Source organism: Microcaecilia unicolor, chromosome 7 (genome assembly GCF_901765095.1).
Source record: "Microcaecilia unicolor chromosome 7, aMicUni1.1, whole genome shotgun sequence".
In the NCBI taxonomy this organism is placed as follows: Eukaryota; Metazoa; Chordata; class Amphibia; order Gymnophiona; family Siphonopidae; genus Microcaecilia; species Microcaecilia unicolor.
This window is the reverse complement of record NC_044037.1, coordinates 205,226,262-205,248,313: the sequence shown is the minus strand read 5'-3', so window position 1 is coordinate 205,248,313 and position 22,052 is coordinate 205,226,262. Positions and strand designations below refer to the sequence as shown.

The 22,052-nt window shown below is 42.9% G+C and overlaps 1 protein-coding gene across 11 annotated transcripts in view; it reads left to right on the top strand.

The window, feature by feature from the left end:
* The window catches only part of MYO1B (myosin IB), a 429,756-nt gene that overhangs the window by 300,442 nt on the left and 107,262 nt on the right, over positions 1 to 22,052 (top strand). For 8 of the 11 annotated variants that reach the window (XM_030208964.1, XM_030208969.1, XM_030208966.1 and 5 more), the window contains 3 exons: positions 4,897 to 4,902; positions 11,664 to 11,768; positions 18,919 to 18,981. In XM_030208964.1, coding sequence (XP_030064824.1) covers positions 4,897 to 4,902; positions 11,664 to 11,768; positions 18,919 to 18,981 — 174 coding nt within the window. The remainder of the gene's footprint in view (positions 1 to 4,896; positions 4,903 to 11,663; positions 11,769 to 18,918; positions 18,982 to 22,052) is intronic. The other 3 variants (XM_030208970.1, XM_030208968.1, XM_030208965.1) reach the window with 1 other exon arrangement.

Genomic DNA, 22,052 nt, shown 5'->3' with positions numbered 1-22,052 from the left:
GCTTTGATTGAAAATGGAGTGGAGGAGTAGCCTGATGGTTAGTGCAGCGGGCTTTGCTCCTGACAACCTTTGTTCAATTCCCACTGCAGCTCCTTGTGATCTTTGGCAATTCACACCTAGATTGTGAGCCCTTTAGAGACGGAGAAAGTACCTGCATATAATGTGTACATCTAGTAGAGCTATAGAAATGGTTAGTAGTAGTACTCCACATTAAACTTCAGCTATCTACTGTGAGTAAAATTCATGCATGTTTGTTGCCCCTGACAAATTTTGACTCTCTTCAAATATCCCACCAGATGTTACTGTTAAGACTCTCATAGACTTATTACTGTAAAGTCATGATATCTTAGAGTATAACCTTGGCACACCAATCACACCTGAAGTCTCTATTATTTTTCTGAAGTCTCTTTTATTGAATAAGTCACAGATAATTTACTCACAATCAGATGTTCAGAAGTGCTGCTCCAGGGCACAGAGACTCCGTAATCTGAGAGCTGTTGGAGGTGGAGATCTGAGGAGAGGTAGCTTTATTGCAGGGGAGAAAGATAGTTGAACAGGTAGAAGTGGTTCGAAACTGGGTGACTGGAATGTGTGATATCTCATTAGGGAGGAGATATTTTCGAGGTAAAAAAACAAGTTTGTTACAGGGACTTTCAGCAGGACAGAGCTGTCTGGAACAAGATGATGCATGCTCCATGTCTCTAGCAAGATGGTGAAATGCCTCATGGCTGAAGGGACAAAGGGGTGTTGAGGCCTCATACAGGCTCAGGGAGGATCAGATAGAGACCAACGGGGACAGAGCCTGCCATCGGGTAGCAAGGGGTGGTCCTAGAGGATGGTTCTCAATTGGAGGGAAAGGTCATACCTGGCTGACCTCTCAGGACAGAAATAGTAAGACTGAACAGGAAATGATAGCAAGTAGACACAGGAGCCAGGCTTGGCTGAGAGAGAAAAGAGGCCTGGGCAGCCTCACAACCAGTGGTAACCGTTCTTATTCAGACAGACAAGTGTGGTTGCATTGCCTGTGAACTACATTACACACAATGCCTTGCTCACATGTGTTTGCCGAGGAAACTACAACAGTGAAGGTCCTTAGAAATGAGAATTTATTTATTTATTGCATTTGTATCCCACATTTTCCCACACATTTGCAGGCTCAATGTGGCTTACATTGCTCCGTCGTGGGGTCACCACGATAGAATGGCATATACAGTTATAATTTCATAAGAATATGGGAAGCATAGTATATAAAATAACAGTAAAGGCATTTAAACACATTTTAGGATCACATTATAAACTAGTGCAAGGCTGTCAGAGGACAGAACAGTTACCCCCCACTCAGTGTGCCTCCTGATATATTTAGTTTCTGAGATCAATTTCATATGCATGACAGAAATGTAGCAAAAACTAAAGGCCTGACTAAAATATTAAACTGATGTAGAAGAGCCTGCAGCATGGTCATGGAAGCCAGAATCCTCTGAGTAAACATTTGTTTCTGTCATTAGCTGACAAGAGCTACATCATGGAAAGAAGCATAGATATACGAGGTTGAAAAGTGCAAACCTGCAGATATTTAACATCTTTCTCATTTTTTCCCACGGTCTGTTGGGTTCAGGCATAGCTTAACTAGACTGAGCATCAGCGTACATCTTATGTTTTAATGTACCACTGAAGAGCTCTGACAGCTGAGCTTTAAAGCAGTTATTACTGCTGGATCTGGATGTTCAGAAAGAGTCTTGCAGTTACCAGGTGCCTGCAGCATTTTATATATCAAACTATTCCAGGCAGGGGCATAGCCAGACACCTAATTTTGGATGGGTCTGAGTCCAAAGTGGGTGGGCACAACAACTCTGCCCCCTGGCATCTCTCCCTCAGGCAATCGGAGGGGGTCACTTAAGTCCACTCTCCCGACCCACCAGGTACTTTAGGTCTTCGCCAGCAGCGAGCACCAACTCAATCCCCTAGCTCACGCCAGCTCCAAGCGTTCTCTCTGATGCAACTTCCTAGTCCTGCAAACAGGAAGTTGTGTCAGAAGGAAGGCTTGGGTCGGCTCGAGCAGGGGGAATATGTTGCTGCTTGCTGCCAGCGATGAACTAAAGGATTTAAAGGTACAGTGGGAGTCAGAGATGCCAGGAGTCTTCAACTGGGGAGCTTGAGGATCCTCATGAGCCACATTGCTGCTGTGCAGCTGCTAGGTGGGTCTGAGTCCAAAGTGGGTGGACCTGTGCCCACCCGGGCCCAACCATGGCTATGCCACTGCTTCCAAGAGAACAGCTACAGCAGAACAGTTAACAAAACCTAAAAGATTTTAAGATGCAAATGTTTCCTGCAGATGATTGAGTGATCTGAATTGTTATTTATCACTCAGGAAAGAATCTACCAAGCAGAAACATAGCCGGGTTTTGACATCTGGGGGACAGATCTTTTGTAAAATAGGTGCCACCGCGAGTCTGCAAGCCCAATTTGCATAGGCACCATTTCATTCAAAATCCATTTGGGGAGCAGCTGCTCCCCTTGCACCCCACCTAGTTATGCTTCTGCTACCAAGTGAATCATGCTTTCAGAATGGAGAAGGAACCTATCATTCTCTACTGAGTTAAAAATGAGTGGAGAGAGATTCCTGTTATAAGATGTCTTGACAATTAGTACGCTAATCACATAGCAGTACAGTTTTCAACATATCTCAGACTATATTCACTGTGGTATTATTACTAGGATTTGTTTTTTTTGTTGGCGTGTCTCGGGGAGGGGGAGAACGATATTTGGCTTTTAGAATGAAAGTTTTGTAGTTTGCTTTGAAAAATCTGTTTTCCTGAGTCCTTAGTTTATTTCCTTATATTCACACATTCAGGACCAGATTCGATATATGGCGCCAAAAAAAACGTGCTTAGTGCTATTCTTTAAACCTTGCCTAAAGTTAGACTTGGTTTGTAGAATACGTGTAGCAGCTGTCCCCATGACTAAAATTTAGGCGCAGCCATTTACGCCAACTAAAACCTGGTGTAAATACCTATGTCTTATTTAGGTACAGATCAGGCATGTTCTGTAACAGTGCGCATAAATATCAGGCCCGCCCATGGCCATGCCCCCTATTGTGGTCCACACATTAGTATTTACATGCAGCACTTTACAGAATACGCTTAGACAGTTGCACGCTTAAATTCTAATTTTTGCCAATAATTGCTTAACAGCCAATTATCGGTATTGATTAGCTTGTTAAACAATTAAGTTGCGCATGCAAATTGGCTATGCACATACAATTTAAGCACCATATATAGAATCCAGGGGTCAGTGTATCAGTGTGACAAACATATGGTGTCATGATAGGTATCAGTGCAGCTGGGGGCTATCGGACTCATTTTCGAAAGAGATGGATGTCCAAAAAGTGATGTAAATCGGCATTTGGAAGTCCATCTCACAGAGATGTCCAAATCGGTATAATTGAAACTGCATTTTAGACGTCTTTCTCAGAAGTCCATCGGAAGGACATCCAAATCTTAAGGGGGCGTATCAGAGGTGTGTTTAAGGCGGGATTTGGGAGTTCCTAAGACTTGGACGTCTTTGAGCCATAATTGAACAAAGCAAAGACGTCCAGGACTAAAACTTTGATGTTTTCAGCTAGGCGTGTTTTTATTACGAATAAGGGAAAGGGAAATGGGACTTGATGTACTGCCTTTCTGAGGTTTTTGCAACTACATTCAAAGCATTCAGGTATTTATTTTGTACCAGGGGCAATGGAGGGTTAAGTGACTTGTCCAGAGTCACAAGGAGCTTTAGTGGGAATTGAACTCAGTTCCCCAGGATCAAAGTCCACTGCACTAACCATTAGGCTACTCCGCTACAAAAATGTGCCCAAAATGACCAGATGACCACTGGAGGGAATCAGGGATGACATCCCCTTACTCCCTCAGTGGTCACTAACCCCCTCCCAACCCCCAAAATTGTGATGAAGAACATTACTTGCCAGCCATGCCAGCCTGAGATGTCATACTCAGGTCCATTACAGTGTATGCAGGTCCCTGGAGTAGTTTAGTAGTAGGTGCAGTGCACTTCAGACAAGTGGACCCAGACCCATACCCCTACTACCTGTTACACTTGTGGAGGAAACAGCGAGCCCTCCAAAACCCACCAGAAACCCATTGTACCCACATATAGGTGCCCCCTTCACCCGTAAGGGCTATGGTAGTGGTGTACAGTTGGGGATAATGGGTTTTGGGGGGCTCAGCACACAAGATAAGGGAGCAATGGTCAGATGTGTACCTGGGAGCTTTTTATAAAGTCCACTGCAGTGCCCCCTAGGGTGCCCGATTGCTGTCCTGGCATGTCAGGGGGACCAGTCTACTAAAAATGCTGGCTCCTCCCACATCCAAATGGCTTGAATTTGGACATTTTAGACTTGGATGTTTTTGTTTTCGAAAAATGAACGAAAATCAAAGACGTCCAAATCGCAAAACGTCCAAATCCAAGGATGTCCATGGTATTTTCGAACACAAAAGATGGATGTCAATCTTTTTTGAAAATGACCTTCTCCCCGCTTCAGAATTTGGGCATCTTTGTACAACATCCAAATTCTGACTTAAACTGTAGGGCCGCCAGAGAAAGGAGCGCTATTTATTTTGCTTTAAAAATAAGCTCTGAATTCTTGAAAAATTATATCCTGCTGTTTGTGTTTGTTTTAACTACTAGCTGAACAACCTTAATAAAAATTATAGAACTGTTATTTAGAAAGTGTCCTGCTGAATAAAGATTTGCCCACAAAAAAACACAGCTTCTCTGTTTCAGAACGATCGTACCTATTATACAGAGCAATAAGACAGCAACCTGAATGACCCAGATTGTCCACAATTGACAGTTCCTATAATATTTTTTTCCTTTTGTTTGTTATTTTTGCAACAGGAGTCAGTAAGTATGATGTGTGTAGTGCAAACATTTTTTGCATGTTCTGTTTTAATCATATTGCTACATGTGCACAAGATTGTGCACCTCATGAATTTCACTGCAGCCCCTGGGGTGGTGATCTACAAGTGTAATTTGGCTCTGCCTAACTCAGCTGTGCCTTCTTGGTTATCTGCATATGCCAGTGTCAAATCTTGAAGAATGAAACTAGTCACTATGGGCTCCTTTTATTAAGCTGTGTGCTTACTACAGCTGAAAAGGATGTTCCGAGGCATACCATACCGTGGTAATTTTGCAATGTGCATGCGCAAACCTCATGCTAAAAAAAAATCATTTTTATTTTTCCGCAGAGAGGGGTGTGTCTGGGAGCAGAGAGTGGGCATTTCTGCGCCGATCAGTTAGCGAGTCTGCATTACTGTGCACTAACTGATTAGCGCATGAGCCCTTGCCGACTACAAAATATGTGTCCATAAGTGCTCATGCACTAATTTTTTTTAATGGCCACATGCAAATGGCAACATTAACACATGGCCATTAATTCAGAAAATGGAAAATCACCTTTGCGAGTGGGAAAGACCCCGCATAAGGACATGCTAAGACAACATTTTTGCGCAACTTAGTAAAAGGAGCCCTATGTCTTGAAATTAATGTCTATGGTTTCGTACCATGTGTCTGCTTCAATGTGCCCTTCTGTCTGTGCTGCAACTTTCAGCAGCTTAGCAAGGAAAAAAACCACTTAGCTGGATCATCACTTCAGATAACAACTGTCCCTCTGATATTCAGCAGCCAGCAGACAGCGCTTTGACTGCCCACTGCCATCATTCAACCCAGATATTCAGTGCCGGGCTGTTTCTTGCAACTGGCATTGACTGTCCAGGTCTTTCAACACTGGCTAGCACATGACTGGTTAAGTTGGTATTCAGACTTAACTGGCCATGGCTTAGGAAGCAAAGATAGACCTGCTTTTTGTATGGCCTTAGCCACTAGGCTGGCCGGTTAAGTTCCAAATATTGGGAATTAACTGTTCTTGCTTCCAGAACACCCCCAACATTGCTGGCTTTATTTTTGGAGCTAACCAGGTGTTTCAGTGGCAAAAACTTGTTAAATGCCACTGAAAATGACCAGTTATCTGCTGAAACCCGAGTTAACCGGTTGGCGACCATTCCCGGCCTGTTAACTCGCACTGAATATCGGGCCCTGTGTGTTTTGTTCTGTTATTGTTTGAAATAACATAGCTCTAAATGCTGAAGCTCTCAAGGTGTGGCTAATTTTGATGGATGCAGGAATTCCTCATTGTGTATCTGCCAAGTTAACCCCCTGTGCATCGGCCTTCAAATTTCACTCTCAGACAGTAGCTCAACCAGTTAATTAAGAGGACAATACTTTGTTAAGTCCCTGTTTGCAAAGGATTCATTTTTTTTCCATTTGTGACAAAAAAATAAAACTTCTAGGTCAAGCATGTCAGGCACTTTAGATGTAATTGCATCAAAATACTTTCCTTGCACGGCTATTTTTAAAGTGGCATTCAAAATAGTAGTGCTATGGTATTGCAATTATAATTGCAATCATTAAAATAGGTGGGCTAATTTTGTAAGAGGACACCTATGTGAAAAGTCCAAAAATGTACCTGTTTCATGCCTTTTTTATAAAGGCAATAAGAAATTCCAATCAGTATTACTGTGAAGCAGCTTAAATAGTAGACACACTTAGGGCCCGGCTTACTAAGCTACGCTAGAGACACGTTAGCTTTTTAGGACACGCTAAACAGCGTGCGCTAACCATGTAGTTGCCCATAATGGGGAAGATTCTATATATGGCACCTAAAAAATCGACACTGAAATCAGTTCCGACTAAGCGTATTCTATAATTAGTGCATAGATTTAGGCGCCGATTAGAGAATATGCGTAGTTGATATTTCAGCGCCTAAAACTACGTGCATCCATTTACACTAACAAAAATGTGGTGTAAATCCCGGCATGTAGTTTTATGCACATTGGGCCACATTCTATAATTACCAGAGTAATTTTGGAACACCTATGAAATTCCCATTTCCCCACCCATAAACATGTCCCTTCTTTGCCTGCTCGCATTAGAAGTTTGGCACACTTTGTTACAAAACATGCTTAGTGAGTTGTGCGCCTAAATTCTAATCAGTGCCAATTAGTGCTTATTACTTGTTAAGTTCTGTTATCAGCCTTCATTAGCTTGTTAAGCTTATTAAGTTGCGCACATTGTTATAGAATCAGTGCTGATTTTTGGCGCAGATCTCTAGGCACGGTATATAGAATCTGGGGGAATATTCCTATGGGCATCTACATGGTTAGTGAACGCTAAAAACGCTAGTGCACCTTAGTAAATAAGGCCCTTACAGACATAGTTATCAATGTAGTCTACTGTTAAGATGTGTTATATTACCACTAAGGAGGGAAGTTATCAACATGGGCTACTATTAAGTCGGGTTATTTTAATTCAAATTGAGTTATTTTACCACAAGTTGGGTTATTTTAACACAGGGTCTTTGTGCTAAAATAATCCACCTTAACAGAAGCCCACGTTGATAATTTCCCCCCGTAGTGAAAATATTAGAACTTTCATAGACAGATGGGAGAAGTGGTTGGCATTAATTCTCTTGTGATTACTCAACCATAAGATATAATCATAGGTCCCCAAACATCAATGTAGAATCATTCATTAATACTTTTAATGTGAACTAATGAAGATAAAATGTATCTTCAAAGTGTTGCAAACTTCTTCTGGTGGATATCTGTATTTTCAGAAAAATCAAACATGGGTAGTGTTCACGTGATCATCACCATTCACCCCACCAATTATTATCTAAACATCACTCTTCAACTCTCACAATGTCCTGATATGAATTCAAGTGGTTCAAAGGCTTCCTTACCAAGTGATATCCAACTCTACCACATCAGACACATGGACACCTGAATGTGGAGTCCCACAAGGATCCCCCCTCTCGCCGACTCTCTTCAACCTAATGATGACACCCTTGGCCAAACTACTATCCAATCAAAACCTCAATCCATACATATACGCAGATGATGTAACGATCTACATACCGTTTAAAAAAGACTTACTGGAAATTACAAACGACATCAACCAAGGTTTCCATATCATGCACGCATGGGCGGATGCAATTCAGCTGAAACTAAATGCAGATAAAACGCAATGCCTCATACTCACCTCAAAACATAATAACAAATTCACCACCATAAACACGCCAAAACTATCCCTTCCTGTATCGGACACACTGAAAATTCTTGGAGTGACCCTCGATCGACATCTTACACTTGATAATCATGTGAAAAATACAACTAAAAAGGTGTTCTATTCCATGTGGAAACTAAAAAGGATAAGACCATTCTTCCCAAGGACCATTTTTCGCAACCTGGTACAATCACTAGTGCTTAGTCACTTAGATTACTGCAATGCACTCTATGCAGGATGTAAAGAGCAAATCATCAAGAAACTGCAAACTGCCCAGAATATCGCAGCCAGACTCATATACGGAAAAAGAAAATACGAAAGTGCAAAGCCCCTTAGGGAGAAGCTACACTGGCTTCCACTTAAAGAACGCATCACGTTCAAGATATGCTCTCTAGTTCATAAAATCGTTCACGGAAATGCCCCAGCCTACATGACAGATCTTGTAGACCTGCCGCCCAGAAACGCTAAAAGGTCATCTCGAACATTCCTTAATCTGCACTTCCCCAGTTGTAAAGGCCTAAAATACAAACTAACGCATGCGTCAAATTTCTCCTACCTGAGTACACAGTTGTGGAACTCACTATCACGCAGCTTAAAAGCTACTTACGAACAAGCTAACTTTCGGAAATCCCTGAAGACTTACCTATTCAATAAGGCATACCAACAAGATCAACAACTAGAAATGTAACACGAAGCAACCTTGCCTGTCATCAACAATGCCCCTGCTCATTCCTACTTGCTTGAATCTCGATCTAGACCTAGTAACATTAACAATATGTTTTCTACTTATTCTCATTGGCTTAATCTTCGATGATACTGCTTTCCATTTAACACTAACAGTCATCTCCTATTCTAATATTTACTAACAATAACACATTGTAAGCCACATTGAGCCTGCAAAGAGGTGGGAAAATGTGGGATACAAATGCAATAAATAAATAAATAAAATCTTTTGGGCATAGCAGCACTGAACAAAACTTGTGTCTCTGAATAAAACAAGATGGGGCCAGGTCAGTATATAAACCAGAAATAGTTGCTGAGTCAAAATAGCCAATCAGGTCCATTGTTTTTATCAAAGAGATCCATTCAGCTTCCAGATTTAAATGATGCAATTTTACAGTGCCTAGATTGTGAATCCACCACTGTTCTCTATTGATTCAGCCGTGAGTTAAATGATTCTCTTTGATAGAAATAAACTGACCTGTTTTGATTGGTTATTTCTGATTTATATACTGTCCCCATCTTGTTTTTTTTCAGAGACACAAGTTTTGTTCAGTGCTCGTAGAAGGCACCATTGTTTGGACCTTGCTTTGAAACTTCCTGAAACTGGGATGCTATCCCCAAAACATGAATTCATGTCAGGACATTGTGAGAGTTGATGTGTAGTTAACATTTGACCGAGGGAATGGTGCTGATCACATAAACACTACCCACTTTTGATTTTATGAAAATACAGATATCCATTGGAAGAAGTTTGCAACCCTTTGAAGCAAAATTTTATTTTTATTAATTCACATTGAGAATATTAATGAATGTTTCTATATTGATTTTTAGAACCTATGTTTATATCTTATAGTTGAGCGGTGCTAGAGATTTAGGGGAGGGGAGGTGAAGTTATCATCATGGGCTACTATTAAGTCAGGTTATGCAATGAGACTCTGTGCTAAAATAACCCGACTTAATCAGCCAGATTATTTCTCCTGTCTGTATATGTCTCACTGTGCTTATTTCACATGTGAGTATGCCCTACCCACTTTCAAAAGAGCCGGTTTTCACGTATAAAACGTTCTCTAGGTGCAGAAAAATCTTTTCAAAATCACCTCTTTTTAGTGTCATTTTACCTCATTTTATTAAAACAGGCCAGTCACTGAGACACAGCCAGCCAGTCAGGTTTTCAAGATATCCACAATGAATATACACGAGATCTATTTGCATTCATTATCTCCATTGTATGCAAATCTATCTCATGCATATTCATTGTTGGTATCCTAAAATTCTGACTGGCTGGATGTGTCCTGAAGACTAGGTTGAGAACCCCTGTACTACAGCTATATGAATTAAAATAAGTAATGCAGAGCATATTTCAGAGGAAAGACAAGAGCAGTCTAGAATTAACTAGGCATGCTAGAAGACAAGTTGGCTGTATTGGCACTGATGGGGTGACATCAGCAGGGCCATATAGATCTCTGATATATTTTAGATCCTTTTTCTTTTGTATTTTTACTTCTATCATTTTGATTAGTATTGTTTTATCAGTTGTACACCGCTTTGGATGGCTTTGCCAGAGTAGCGGTGTAGAACTCAATAATAATCATGAAGCACAATAGAGAGACAAGACTTTTGTCCCTATGAAGCTGCAACATGGAGGTGGTTTGTGGTGAATTGCTCAGGTCTACCCACCAGTTGGGCTTATTCTTGTACAATTCCTTATAGTGGACACATAAGGACCCTTTTAGTAAAGGCTTGCTGTGAAGCAACCCGAAACTACCACCGGCCCAACATGGGTGCCAGCAGTAGTTCTATCCCCAGTGAGCACCATTTCCAGAACTAGCGGAAATATTTAAAAAATATTTCCATAAGGGATTACCTAGCAGTAATCAGGCAGTGTTGCATGCTGCCCGCTGGGTTAGTATGGGAGCCCTTAACGCCACTTTAGTGGGTGACAGTAAGTACTCCTCTCCAAAATAGCCGCACGGCAAGTGTGAACTTACTGCACAACCATTTCATTTTTTGGCCTTTTTACCTTTTGCAGTAAAAGGGGCCCTTGCGTGTGGCAAAAACATCTGCCGCCGCTAACGCAGGGTCCCTTTTACCGAAGCTTAGTTAAAGGGTCCCATAAATAGTAGCATTACTGCCTATCAGATGGGAGGGCATGAGAGGATTTCAGTGTATATACAGGCTGTGTTCCATGTTCAAAAACCCTTAAAGCGTTGAGGTGGTAAATCTGTCAAGCCAAATTTTTAAAACTTTTTTGTAGTACAGCTTTGCTTGTGAAGCCAAAGAGGGAAAAGAGCACGTGTTTTAGCTTGTATTTAAGAAAAATCATCCTGCAAAATAAATGTTAAGATACTGATTTATCGGAAGACAAAATCCCAGATTCAAAAAGAAAATGGAGCGGAGGCCTTATTTAACAGTAACCTCGCCTCAGGAGGGTTTAGAAATGTCTCTTGGTGGATGTGAACAGAGAGTGATTTCTAAGCCTATGATTCCATGGTTCTATGATGCTGTTCAAAACAATGGCCACACACCTTACCAGCTGAGGTTTTTAGAGATGTATATGTAATTATACCAGACGTAATTCAGTGCAATGCTTCTGTATGCTGTGCTGTCAATCAGACCTTTTGCAGGCTATTGTTTTAGTGCCAATATCGAGACATTACTTTTATTTCATGAAGTCTAAAATTTCTCCAAATCAAGACTTCTCAAATTTAATTTTATAACTGTTCCAATCAAAAGTGGTGGAAGTGACTGTGAATGCATTATGTGACATTGGTTCCTTTCCTTCTGTGCAGACATAATATTCTTTTTTTTTTGTTGTCTAGGATAACAGTTTTGAGCAGTTCATTATCAACTACTGCAATGAAAAGCTACAGCAGATCTTCATCGAGCTTACGCTCAAGGAAGAGCAGGAAGAGTACATCCGAGAGGTGATTCCTCTTTGTCCTTGTACTTGTATCTGTTCAGTTCTTGCCTTTCCTCGGTTTTCCTTTTTGAATTTATAATGCTTAAGAAAAGTAAAGGGAGAGTCTGCATTGTTTACATTGGTTAAGATTTGCTATGCCTCTAGAAATGAGATAACCTCCTCATTGGGGCCCTTTTATTAAAGCTTAACGTGCACTAATGGTCATTATACCCATAGGCTACTTGGCATTTAGCATATGCTAATGCCCATTAGCATACGCTAAGCTGTAGTAAAATGGCCCTTTAGGGTCTTATTCTACAAAGTTTATGTTTTATAATTCACACTCCTAAATTTATGAGCATAATTTATGCTCATAAATTTACTCTCCTAAATTTATTCTCCTAAATTACGAGCGTAATCTATGTTCCTACATACATTTAGGAGCATAAATTACGCTAAATTTAGGGGTGTAAATTTTGGGAGCATACCAAGGCCCTTAGAGGCCCTTTTACTAAGGTGCACCAAAAAATGGCCTGAGCTGGTGTAGGCGCGTGTATTGGATGCGCGCAGGCCCATTTCTCAACGCGCCTTTTTTTGACGAAAATTGACATGCAGCAAAATAAAAATCAGCATGTGTCCACTTTGGACCTGAGACCTTACCGCCACCCATTGACTAAGCGGTACGGTTTCACGCGTTAACGGGGCGGTAATTGTCAGCACGCTTACAATGGCAATTACTGCTCAGTTAGCGCCACATGGTAGAAAATAGAATTTATTTTCTGCCTCACGTTTTGGACGCACGTCAAAATTAGAATTACCACCTGGGGCACGTGTTAGCCAGCCGTAGTTCTAATTTGAAGTGCATTATACGTGCGTAGGTGCCTGTACGTGTTAGTAAAAGGGCTCCTAAGTTACTAATAGCTAGAATAAAGAGGAATCTAAGGGCTGTTCATACAACTGAATTTTGAAAGACCTTTTGCAGCTCAGTGTGCTGCTGTGGCTAAGAAAGTGAATAGAATGTTGGGTATTATTAGGAAAGGTATGGAAAACAGGTGTCAGGATGTTATAATGCCGTTGTATCGCTCCATGGTGCGACCGCACCTTGAGTATTGTGTTCAATTCTGGTCGCCGCATCTCAAGAAAGATATAGTAAAACTGGAAAAGGTGCAGCAAAGGGCGACAACAATGATAGCGGGGATGGGACGACTTCCCTATGAAGAAAGACTAAGGAGGCTAGGGCTTTTCAGCTTGGAGAAGAGACGGCTGAGGGGAGACATGATAGAGGTATATAAAATAATGAGTGGAGTGGAACAGGTGGATGTGAAGCGTCTGTTCACGCATTCCAAAAATACTAGGACTAGGGGACATGCGATAAAACTATAGTGTCGTAAATTTAAAACAAATCGGAGAAACGTTTTCTTCACCCAACGCATAATTAAACTCTGGAATTCATTGCCGGAGAACGTGGTGAAGGCGGTTAGCTTAGCAGAGTTTAAAAAGGGGTTAGACGGTTTCCTAAAGGACAAGTCCATAAACCACTACTAAATGGACTTGGGAAGCTTTTCAGGTGGCTTTGGCCTGGATTGGCCGCTGTCGTGGACAGGATGCTGGGCTCGATGGACCCTTGGTCTTTTCCCAGTGTGGCATTACTTATGTACATATGTACTTATGTAGTAGTTCATATGCTTTTGATTAATTTCCTCCGTTTGTCCTGACTGCTTTGGGTTGAATCTGTTTTAATCTTTCTTCATCACTTGTGCAGCATATCAGCTCATTTACAACCCTGGATAGCAAACCTTTTAGCATAAAAAAAATTCAAGCTTAGGCATAGAAGGTGTATTGTGTGTTTGGCAGACTTATAGCATAAAATTGTAAGTTAAGCCATGTCAAGTCAGACCAAGGTCCATCAAGCCCAGCATCCTGTTTCCGACAGTGCTGGACACACTGAAGTAAATTTGAGGAGCCAGGGACCAACTTAAATTTGAGATTTTTGTCAAGGTTGGTGGTAGGTACATTTTTTCCCCCTCATTACTGATAGGAGGAAGTCGTGGCCTCCAGACAGCACATCAGAGTTTCCAGTTTGTTTTATTTTATTTATGTAATTTATATCCCACATTATTCCAATAGATCAGGTTCAATGTGGCTAACCACTTATTGTGATTAACAGTACAAATAGTGATGCAGGATAGTATATATTAAGTAGTAGTAACAAAGTAAGGGCTCTGTTTACTAAGGTGCGCTGGTGTTTTTAGTGTATGCTAAAGATTAGTACGTGCTAACGCTAGAAACACCCATGGGTGTGTCTAGCATTAGCACACTCTAACAATACTACCGTACTTACAGCGCAGCTTAGTAAACAGGGCCCTAAATGAGGATTGAGTATTACAATCCAGCATATTTTCAAAAGAGATCACCGGCCATCTTCCGACACAAATCGGGAGATGGCCGGCCATGCCCTGAAGCCGGCAAAATCGGTATAATGGAAAGCCGATTTTGGCTGGCTCCAACTGCTTTCCGTCGCAGAGCCGGCCAAAGTTCCCGGGGGCGTGTCGGAAGGGTAGTGAAGGCGGGACGGGGGCGTGCTTAAGAGATGGGCGCCCTTGGCCGATAATGGAAAAAAGAAGGGTGTCCCTGGCGAGAATTTGGTCCACTTTATTTGGTCCCTTTTTTATCAGCTCCAAGTCCCAAAAAAGTGCCCGAACTGACCTGATGACCACCGGAGGGAATCGGGGATCACCTCCCCTGACTCCCCCAGTGGTCACTAACCCCCTCCCACCCTCAAAAAAACAACTTTAAAAACTTTTTTTGCCAGCCTCAAATGCCATACTCAGGTCCATCGCAGCAGTATACAGGTCCCTGGAGCAGTTTTGGTGGGTGCAGTGGACTTCAGGCAGGTGGACCCAGGCCCATCCCCCCCCCTACCTTTTACACTTGTGGTGGAAAATGGGAGCCCTTCAAAACCCACCTGAAACCCACTGTACCCACATGTAGGTGCCCCCCTTCACCCCTTAGGGCTATGGTAGTGGTGTATAGTTGTGGGGAGTGGGTTTTGGGGGCTCAACACCCAAGGTGAGAGAGCTATGCACCTGGGACCAATTTGCGAAGTCCACTGTAGTGCCCCCTAGGGTGCCCGGTTGGTGTCCTGGCATGTGAGGGGGACCAGTGCACTACAATTGCTGGCCCCTTCCACGACCAAATGCCTTGGATTTGGCCGGGTTTGAGATTGCCGGCCTCGGTTTCCATTATGTGTGAAATCTGAGGCCGGTCATCTCAAACCCGGCCATCTCTGACATTTGGGCGGCCCCAACCGTATTATCGAAACGAAAGATGGCCGGCCATCTTGTTTCGAAAATACGGTCGGGCCCGCCCCTTCGTGGCGCCATCCTCGGAGATGGGCGCCCTTAGAGATGGGCATCCCCGATCGAAAATGCCCCTCAATATGTTATATGGAAACAAATGTTAGACACAAAAAGCTAACAGTTAGAGGTTTAACTTAATTATGATCATCTGTGAGAAATTGCTTAACAGAGAGGCTTTAAGATATTTCTGGAATATCAAATAATTAGGTTCCCATCTGATGAACTGCGGGAAGGAATTCCACCATTTGGTACAGAGGTAAGAGAATCCTGACATGTAGATTGACTTGTAGATCACATTTTTGCAACTGGGATAGTGGAGGGTTAGACAATCCCTTGAACCAGGGAAAGCATTGCGAAGGGGGAGATCAGTTAAAGGTTGCATATAATCAGGGGTTAAGCCATATAGAGTTTTGAAAACAAAAGTACATAGTTTGAATGTTATTCTGGCTTTGATTGGGAGCCAGTGTAACTTTATAAGCAAAGGGGCTGCACTTTCAAATCTCGTAGCCTTGTAGACTAATCTGGCTGTTGTATTTTCAAGGAAGATTCCTTACAGCCAGCATAAATAACATTACAGTAATCAAAGTGTTTTATTAAACTTAATATACTGCTTTAGCTTTTGACAGAACTCAGCGGTTTACATTACAAATAAACAAACCATATAATAGAAAAGAACTCCATAATATAAATAGGAAAGACCTAACCCTGTCACAAATAACACATAGTAGCATTTTCAAAAACTGTAATTATGTTCTGCAGAGCGCTTGATATATTCTTCGCTCCACCTCCATCTCAAGATGAAATGCAAGTTTAAAAAAATAATAATGTTTTCAATAAAATCTTGAATTTCTTAAAATTTGCTTCAGCATGTAACTCTTTAGGCAAGACATTCCACATAGATGATACCAGCCAAAAGAAAGCCTTTGCACGAGTGGATTCCCAATTAGCTCTTGAACCACAGGGTAGCACTAACCTATTATTCTGTAAAGCTCTTAAAATATGGGTAGGCATATATGAGATCACTAAATCATGAAGGTAGGAAGGCTGATGCTCATAATATGCCCTACGTACCAAAACCAGTATTTTAAATCTAAATGTATAACATAGAGGCAGCTAATGAAATTTCAAATACAAAGGGGTAATATGATCAAATTTGCTTTACCTAGCAGCCTCAAGATGACATTTTACATAATCTGTAATCGCCTGACATTACACTTTGATAATCCTGCATAGACAATATTACAGTAGTCTATCCAGGAGACGAAAAGTGGTTTGCAATGTTTTTTCATCAAAGTACTTTTTAATAGATCGTGACTGCCTCAGGGTGTAGAGTCCTTTCTGGATAACTGCAGATATTTGCTCATCAAAATTCAAATGAGAATCAATAATCACCTTCAAATATTTAAAACTCAGTTGTGGGAATTGGCTTGCCCCAAAATGAGGGAATGAATGCAGGCCGAGAAGCATGACCAGTTATCCAGCAAGTCAATGTTTTTTTTACAATATTTAACAACAAATGCTTTTCCTCTAACCAGTGAGACACCTTTAATAAACAATCTTGTGGGTTTGACAAATCTAACAGTAATGGATCGATTTTTGTTCTGAAACAATGTCAGTATTATTCTGGGAACTGGTTGCCAGAGTTCGCTTAGGCTATAATGCATTGAATGGCCTGGAAGTATACTTCTGTAACCTTTCCAGATATTTTGTGCATCTAAAACTGAATACACTAATGTATAATTGAACAACAATCTGTTATTGTTTTCTTTCCTTTTCCTTCTGACTTTCTCTTTGCATCTAACTGGTTTCAATGGTTAATTATGTGACTAAAGGGCCTTTAAAGGCGTTACATTGTATAAATGTAGGAATGAAAAATACCCTGTATTTATTTTCTTTGGGGCTGATATTCAGACCATGGTAGGGACCCCAGCTAACTCCCCCAGTTGGCGGTCATGCAGGATATTCAATACCGGGTTGTTTCCGGTGACCGTCATTGAATTCCCCCCTCCCCCCAATTGATATTCAAAACTATTTAACCTGCAAGGAACGACACTTGGCTGGTTAAATGGCTGTTAACTGGCTATCCAGCAATATTCAGCGTGGGATAGCCAGTTATCCCCCACTGAATATTCCAAGTTACCACTTAAATAGCTGGTATATCTTTAGCCAGTTTAAAGATGAGCAATGTGGTATATATCATTCAGTGTAAAAAAATGTGACAAGGGGTGCTACATTGGAGAAACAAGCCAGATGCTCAAAAAGAGATTTAATTTACATAGACATCATATGAAAAATGCCAGTATCAACCAGGATTTCACCTCTGTGGACAGCACTTTACAAAACCAGAACACTGTACCAGTGATTTTATGGTGAGAATACTAAAAGGGAACTTTAAAACAATACAGGAACGTAAGACCTTTTGTTTCGTTACGGTCGGGGACGCCCAAATCTTAACATTTAGGTCGACCTTAGAGATGGTCGTCCCCGGTTTTCAGCGATAATGGAAACCGAGGATGCCCGTCTCAGAAACGACCAAATCCAAGCCATTTGGTCGTAGGAGGTGCCAGCATTCTTAGTGCACTGGTCCCCCTGACATGCCAGGACACCAACCGGGCACCCTAGGGGGCACTGCAGTGGACTTCAGAAATTGCTCCCAGGTGCATAGCTCCCTTACCTTGGGTGCTGAGTCCCCCCAAAACCCACTCCCCACAACTGTACAACACTACCATAGCCCTAAGGGGTGAAGGGGGCACCTAGATGTGGGTACAGTGGGGTTCGGGTGGGTTTTGAAGGGCTCCCATTTACCACCACAAGTGAAACAGGTGGGGGGGGGCCTGGGTCTGCCTGCCTGAAGTGCACTGCACCCACTAAAACTGCTCCAGGGACAAGCATACTGCTGTGATGGAGCTGGGTATGACATTTGAGGCTGGCATAGAGGCTAGAAAAAATGTTTTTTAATTTGTTTTTTTTGGGTGGGAGGGGGTTTGTGACCACTGGGGAAGTCAGGGGAGGTGATCCCCGATTCCCTCCGGTGGTCATCTGGTCAGTTCAGGTACCTTTTCGAGGCTTGGTCGTGAACAAAAAGGGACCAAGTAAAGTCGGCCAAATGCTCGTCAGGGACACCCTTCTTTTTTCAATTATCGGCCGAGGACACCCATCTCTTTACCACGCCCCCGTTCCGCCTTCGGTACACTGCCGACACGCCCCCTTGGACTTTGGTCATCCCCGTGATGGAAAGCAGTTGAGGGTGGCCAAAATCAGCTTTCAATTATGCCAATTTGGGCGACTCTGAGAGAAGGACGCCCATCTCCCGATTTGTTTCGAAAGATGGGCGCCCTTCTCTTTTGAAAATAAGCCTGATAGTAACATAACATAGTAAATGATGGCAGATAAAGACCTGAACAGTCCATCCAGTCTGCCCAACAAGATAAACTAATTTTACATGGTATGTGATACTTTATACCAGAGTTTGATTAGTCCTTGCCTTTCTCAGGGCACAGACCGTAAAAGTCTTCCCAGCACTGTTCCTGTACTAAACGTTCTGAAGCTAACGTCAAAGCCCCTTAAAATTTACACTCCAGCCCATCCATATCTATTCAGCCATGATCAGGGCACTTCTCATTCTCTTAGCCTGTGTTTACTGAGCCACGCTAGCAGCTGCCACGCAGCAATGCCAACACAGCTCATTCAAATTGAATGGGCTGTGTCAACATTAGCGCGGCTTAGTAAACAGGGGGGTTAATGTACTGTAATTACATTTTAATCTCTCTTAATGCACCTTGGAGAAGTTAACAAACTTTTATTTCTGTTTTTTAGGGTATAGAGTGGACTCATATTGATTATTTCAATAATGCCATCATTTGCGACTTAATAGAAAATGTAAGTTGATTTCACTGCTTTTTAGGGCTCGTACTACTTCGTCAATGGCTCTTTGAATTTTTCTTTTGCTATTGTGCAATGCATATAAATATTGTATTATTTTGAAGTGTTCCAATAACTTAAAGAACTGGGAAAACTTTCAAAATATGGTGCAGAATTAAAACTGCTAGTATGTATTAATACTGAAAGACGATCTGATTGTCATTTCATTTATCTGTTTAGGGTTCTTTATGTTCGTAACCAGTTATTTTTGGAAAAGTAAGCAGTTTAAAATCACTAAAGTGGAAATAATTAAAATGTTCTTTCATATATATCCTTGTATGTTTCTGCATTTTGATGTTAACCTAAAAGAAATGCAGAGAGGATGTGAACATCTGAGGACAGGGCCAGTATAACTGCTGGATCAGGTGAGGTACTCTCTCAAGACGTGGGTAATAAAAGGTGTCCAAATCCCCAGCCTCTGACATCACCTGGTCCGATGATCAAGCATCCTCTTCCCCTCCCCCTCATGGATCTGGCCCTCCTTTGGCCCAGTGACTCCCCCCCCCCCCCCCCCCCCGCACTCTCTCCCCAAAGGCCCAGCATTTCTTCAGTCCCTCTCTCCCTCTCCCCCGTGGTCCTGTAAACTGTGCGAATTACCGACAGCTGCTGTCTGAAAACAAGGCTTCCTATGGCTAGGCCCTGGGTCTTCCTTCTGCTGCATCCCGCCCATAGGAAATGGCATCAGAGGAGGCAGGAAGCAGCAGAGGAAAGATCCAAGGCTTGGCTGAAAGTATCCTGTTTTCAGGCTGCAGCTGCTGGCAACTCACACAGTTTACAGCACTACGGGGAAGAGGGAGTGATGCTGGATCCGTGGGGAGGGGGTGCGGGGGGAGGGAGAAGAGACTGAGCCCAGGAAATGCCCCTTGATTGCTCACTGAAGCTCTTTGGCTTGTAAGGGGGCCTCCAGCATCTCCACCACCTCCACCGTCAACTTAGGCATCCCTGCCATAGCCAAAAAGTCACTCACATTGCCCCTCTCTGGTGATGCGTCTCTTTTATATAGCTGTTGAAAGTGTTCCCACAAAAGCTGCATTACTAAGTCGGGGCAATTAACCATTGAACCCGTTTTATCTTTCAAGGCCAACATAGTGCGATTCCCCCCCCCCCCCCCCATGATTTAACCTCCCATGCGAGCAGGGAAAGCGATATTTATGATATAGTGTAAGACATTGTGTCTGCTCATGTAATAAGGAGTTGAGGGTCACCTGTAGGGACACGTAGTTGTCTGTATTCATTTGCGATGGGGTGTTTAGGTACACACGCCTAGCCTTTCGCAACTGTTGGTCTAGGTTAAGAATGCTAGTGGCAACCTTCCTACGTGGCGCTACTACAATAGAGATAATATCCCCACGCAGTACTGCCTTCGCCGCACACCAGAATAGTTGAGGATTTGTTCTGTGTTGTTTATTATGGGAGAGATAATCCTCCCACCGTGACTGCAAGTAGCCTTGAAAGTCTCTGTCCTTAGCCAAATAGCTCGTAAATCTCCAGACCAGGGCAGATTGGAAATGCGCTGAAGCTTCCAGGTCAAACCAAACAGGAGCGTGATCAGAAATCACCTCCTGTTCCATCTGAGCCTCAGTAACCCACGGAAATAGGGGGTAGATACTAGTATATAGTCCAATCTTGCCCACGTCCCATGAGCTCGTGATCTATGAGAAAAATCCTTTCCCCCAGGGTGCAGTAGTCTTCAAACGTCTACAACCAAAAGGGAGGTAGAGAAGGATTGTAACATGCCCCCGTCTGCCCTATCCGAAGTCCCTCCTCCCCGAACCCCCGTGCAATCCGCCACAGGATCCATTAAGTTATTCATATCTCCCACAACTACTAGCAGCTTGCCCTGAAAAGGTATGAGTTTTTTCAACAGCTCCGGGAAGTACTTCGGATCGTAAGGGGTTGGGGGCGTATACTGATAATAAGTCGAGCTCTCGGCCTTGCAGCCATAATCATGTCAGTAAATACCTTCCCTGTGGGTCTTGCAGGAGGACCTCTGAGGTATGGACTAAATTTGTGTAGAATAAAATCGCCACGCCCCCCTTCCTTCCTCCTGAGGAGGCATAGCTAACCTGGCCCACCCAGGCCTGTTTTAACTTACTGTGTTCAGAGTCTGAAAGTCGAGTCTCTTGCAGTCATGCATTATCCACCTTGAGGTGTTTTAAGTGGGACAGTATCTTCTTCCACTTTATCGGGGAGGTGATCCCATCCACATTCCATGTTATTATTCTACATTGGCGCAAGATACAAAACCTCATCAAATCCGGAGGTCCCAACCCACCCTCCAGATTCCTTATCAGCTTCATGTCTAGGCAGTCTGCAATCCCAATTCACAACGTTAGATCCCAGCACCTTCTTGAGGCGAATACCTTTGGCAAGTAGAAGGAGTCTACACTTACCTTCCCCACTCAAAATACAGTGTGTCACATGCCTCTCACCTGAAACCCAACCACCCCCTCTCCCACATCCCCCCTCCCTCCACTCTCCACCACACCATTGACCAACTCAACACACACAGTCACCCCCCGCCCCTCGCAACCCCATTCCCCAGAAGCCTCCCCGAACCCCCCCTCCCGCTCCCACTCCCACCCTGAAACTGGCCCTCTAAACCCGGTGGGCTAACCACCGCCATGTAGAAGGTCACTAACATGCTGGGGTCCCCGTTCCCCCACCAGCGACCACAATACCTGACTTATGTCAGTTCCATACAATTTAACAATTGTCCCCGCTAACTTCAAGTCCCATGAAAGGGTCACACTTGCTTGAAATCCGCACTTGCAGTTACAGTAGCGCCGCTCCCAACAACTTGAGTGAGGCGCTGAATCAAAAGAATTCCACTTGCCCTCAATCTGCACCTTCAAAAGTGCGGGGTACAACAGCATGAAGCGGATTTTCTTTTCTACAAGAGCTGCACATACTGGGGTAAACCGTCTCCTCTTCTCTTGCGCACTGGCGGAGTAATCTTGAAATTTTTTTTTATCTGTGCTCCCTCGTATGCCAGCGTGTCTCTCTTTGATCGATACCCCAACAGAATT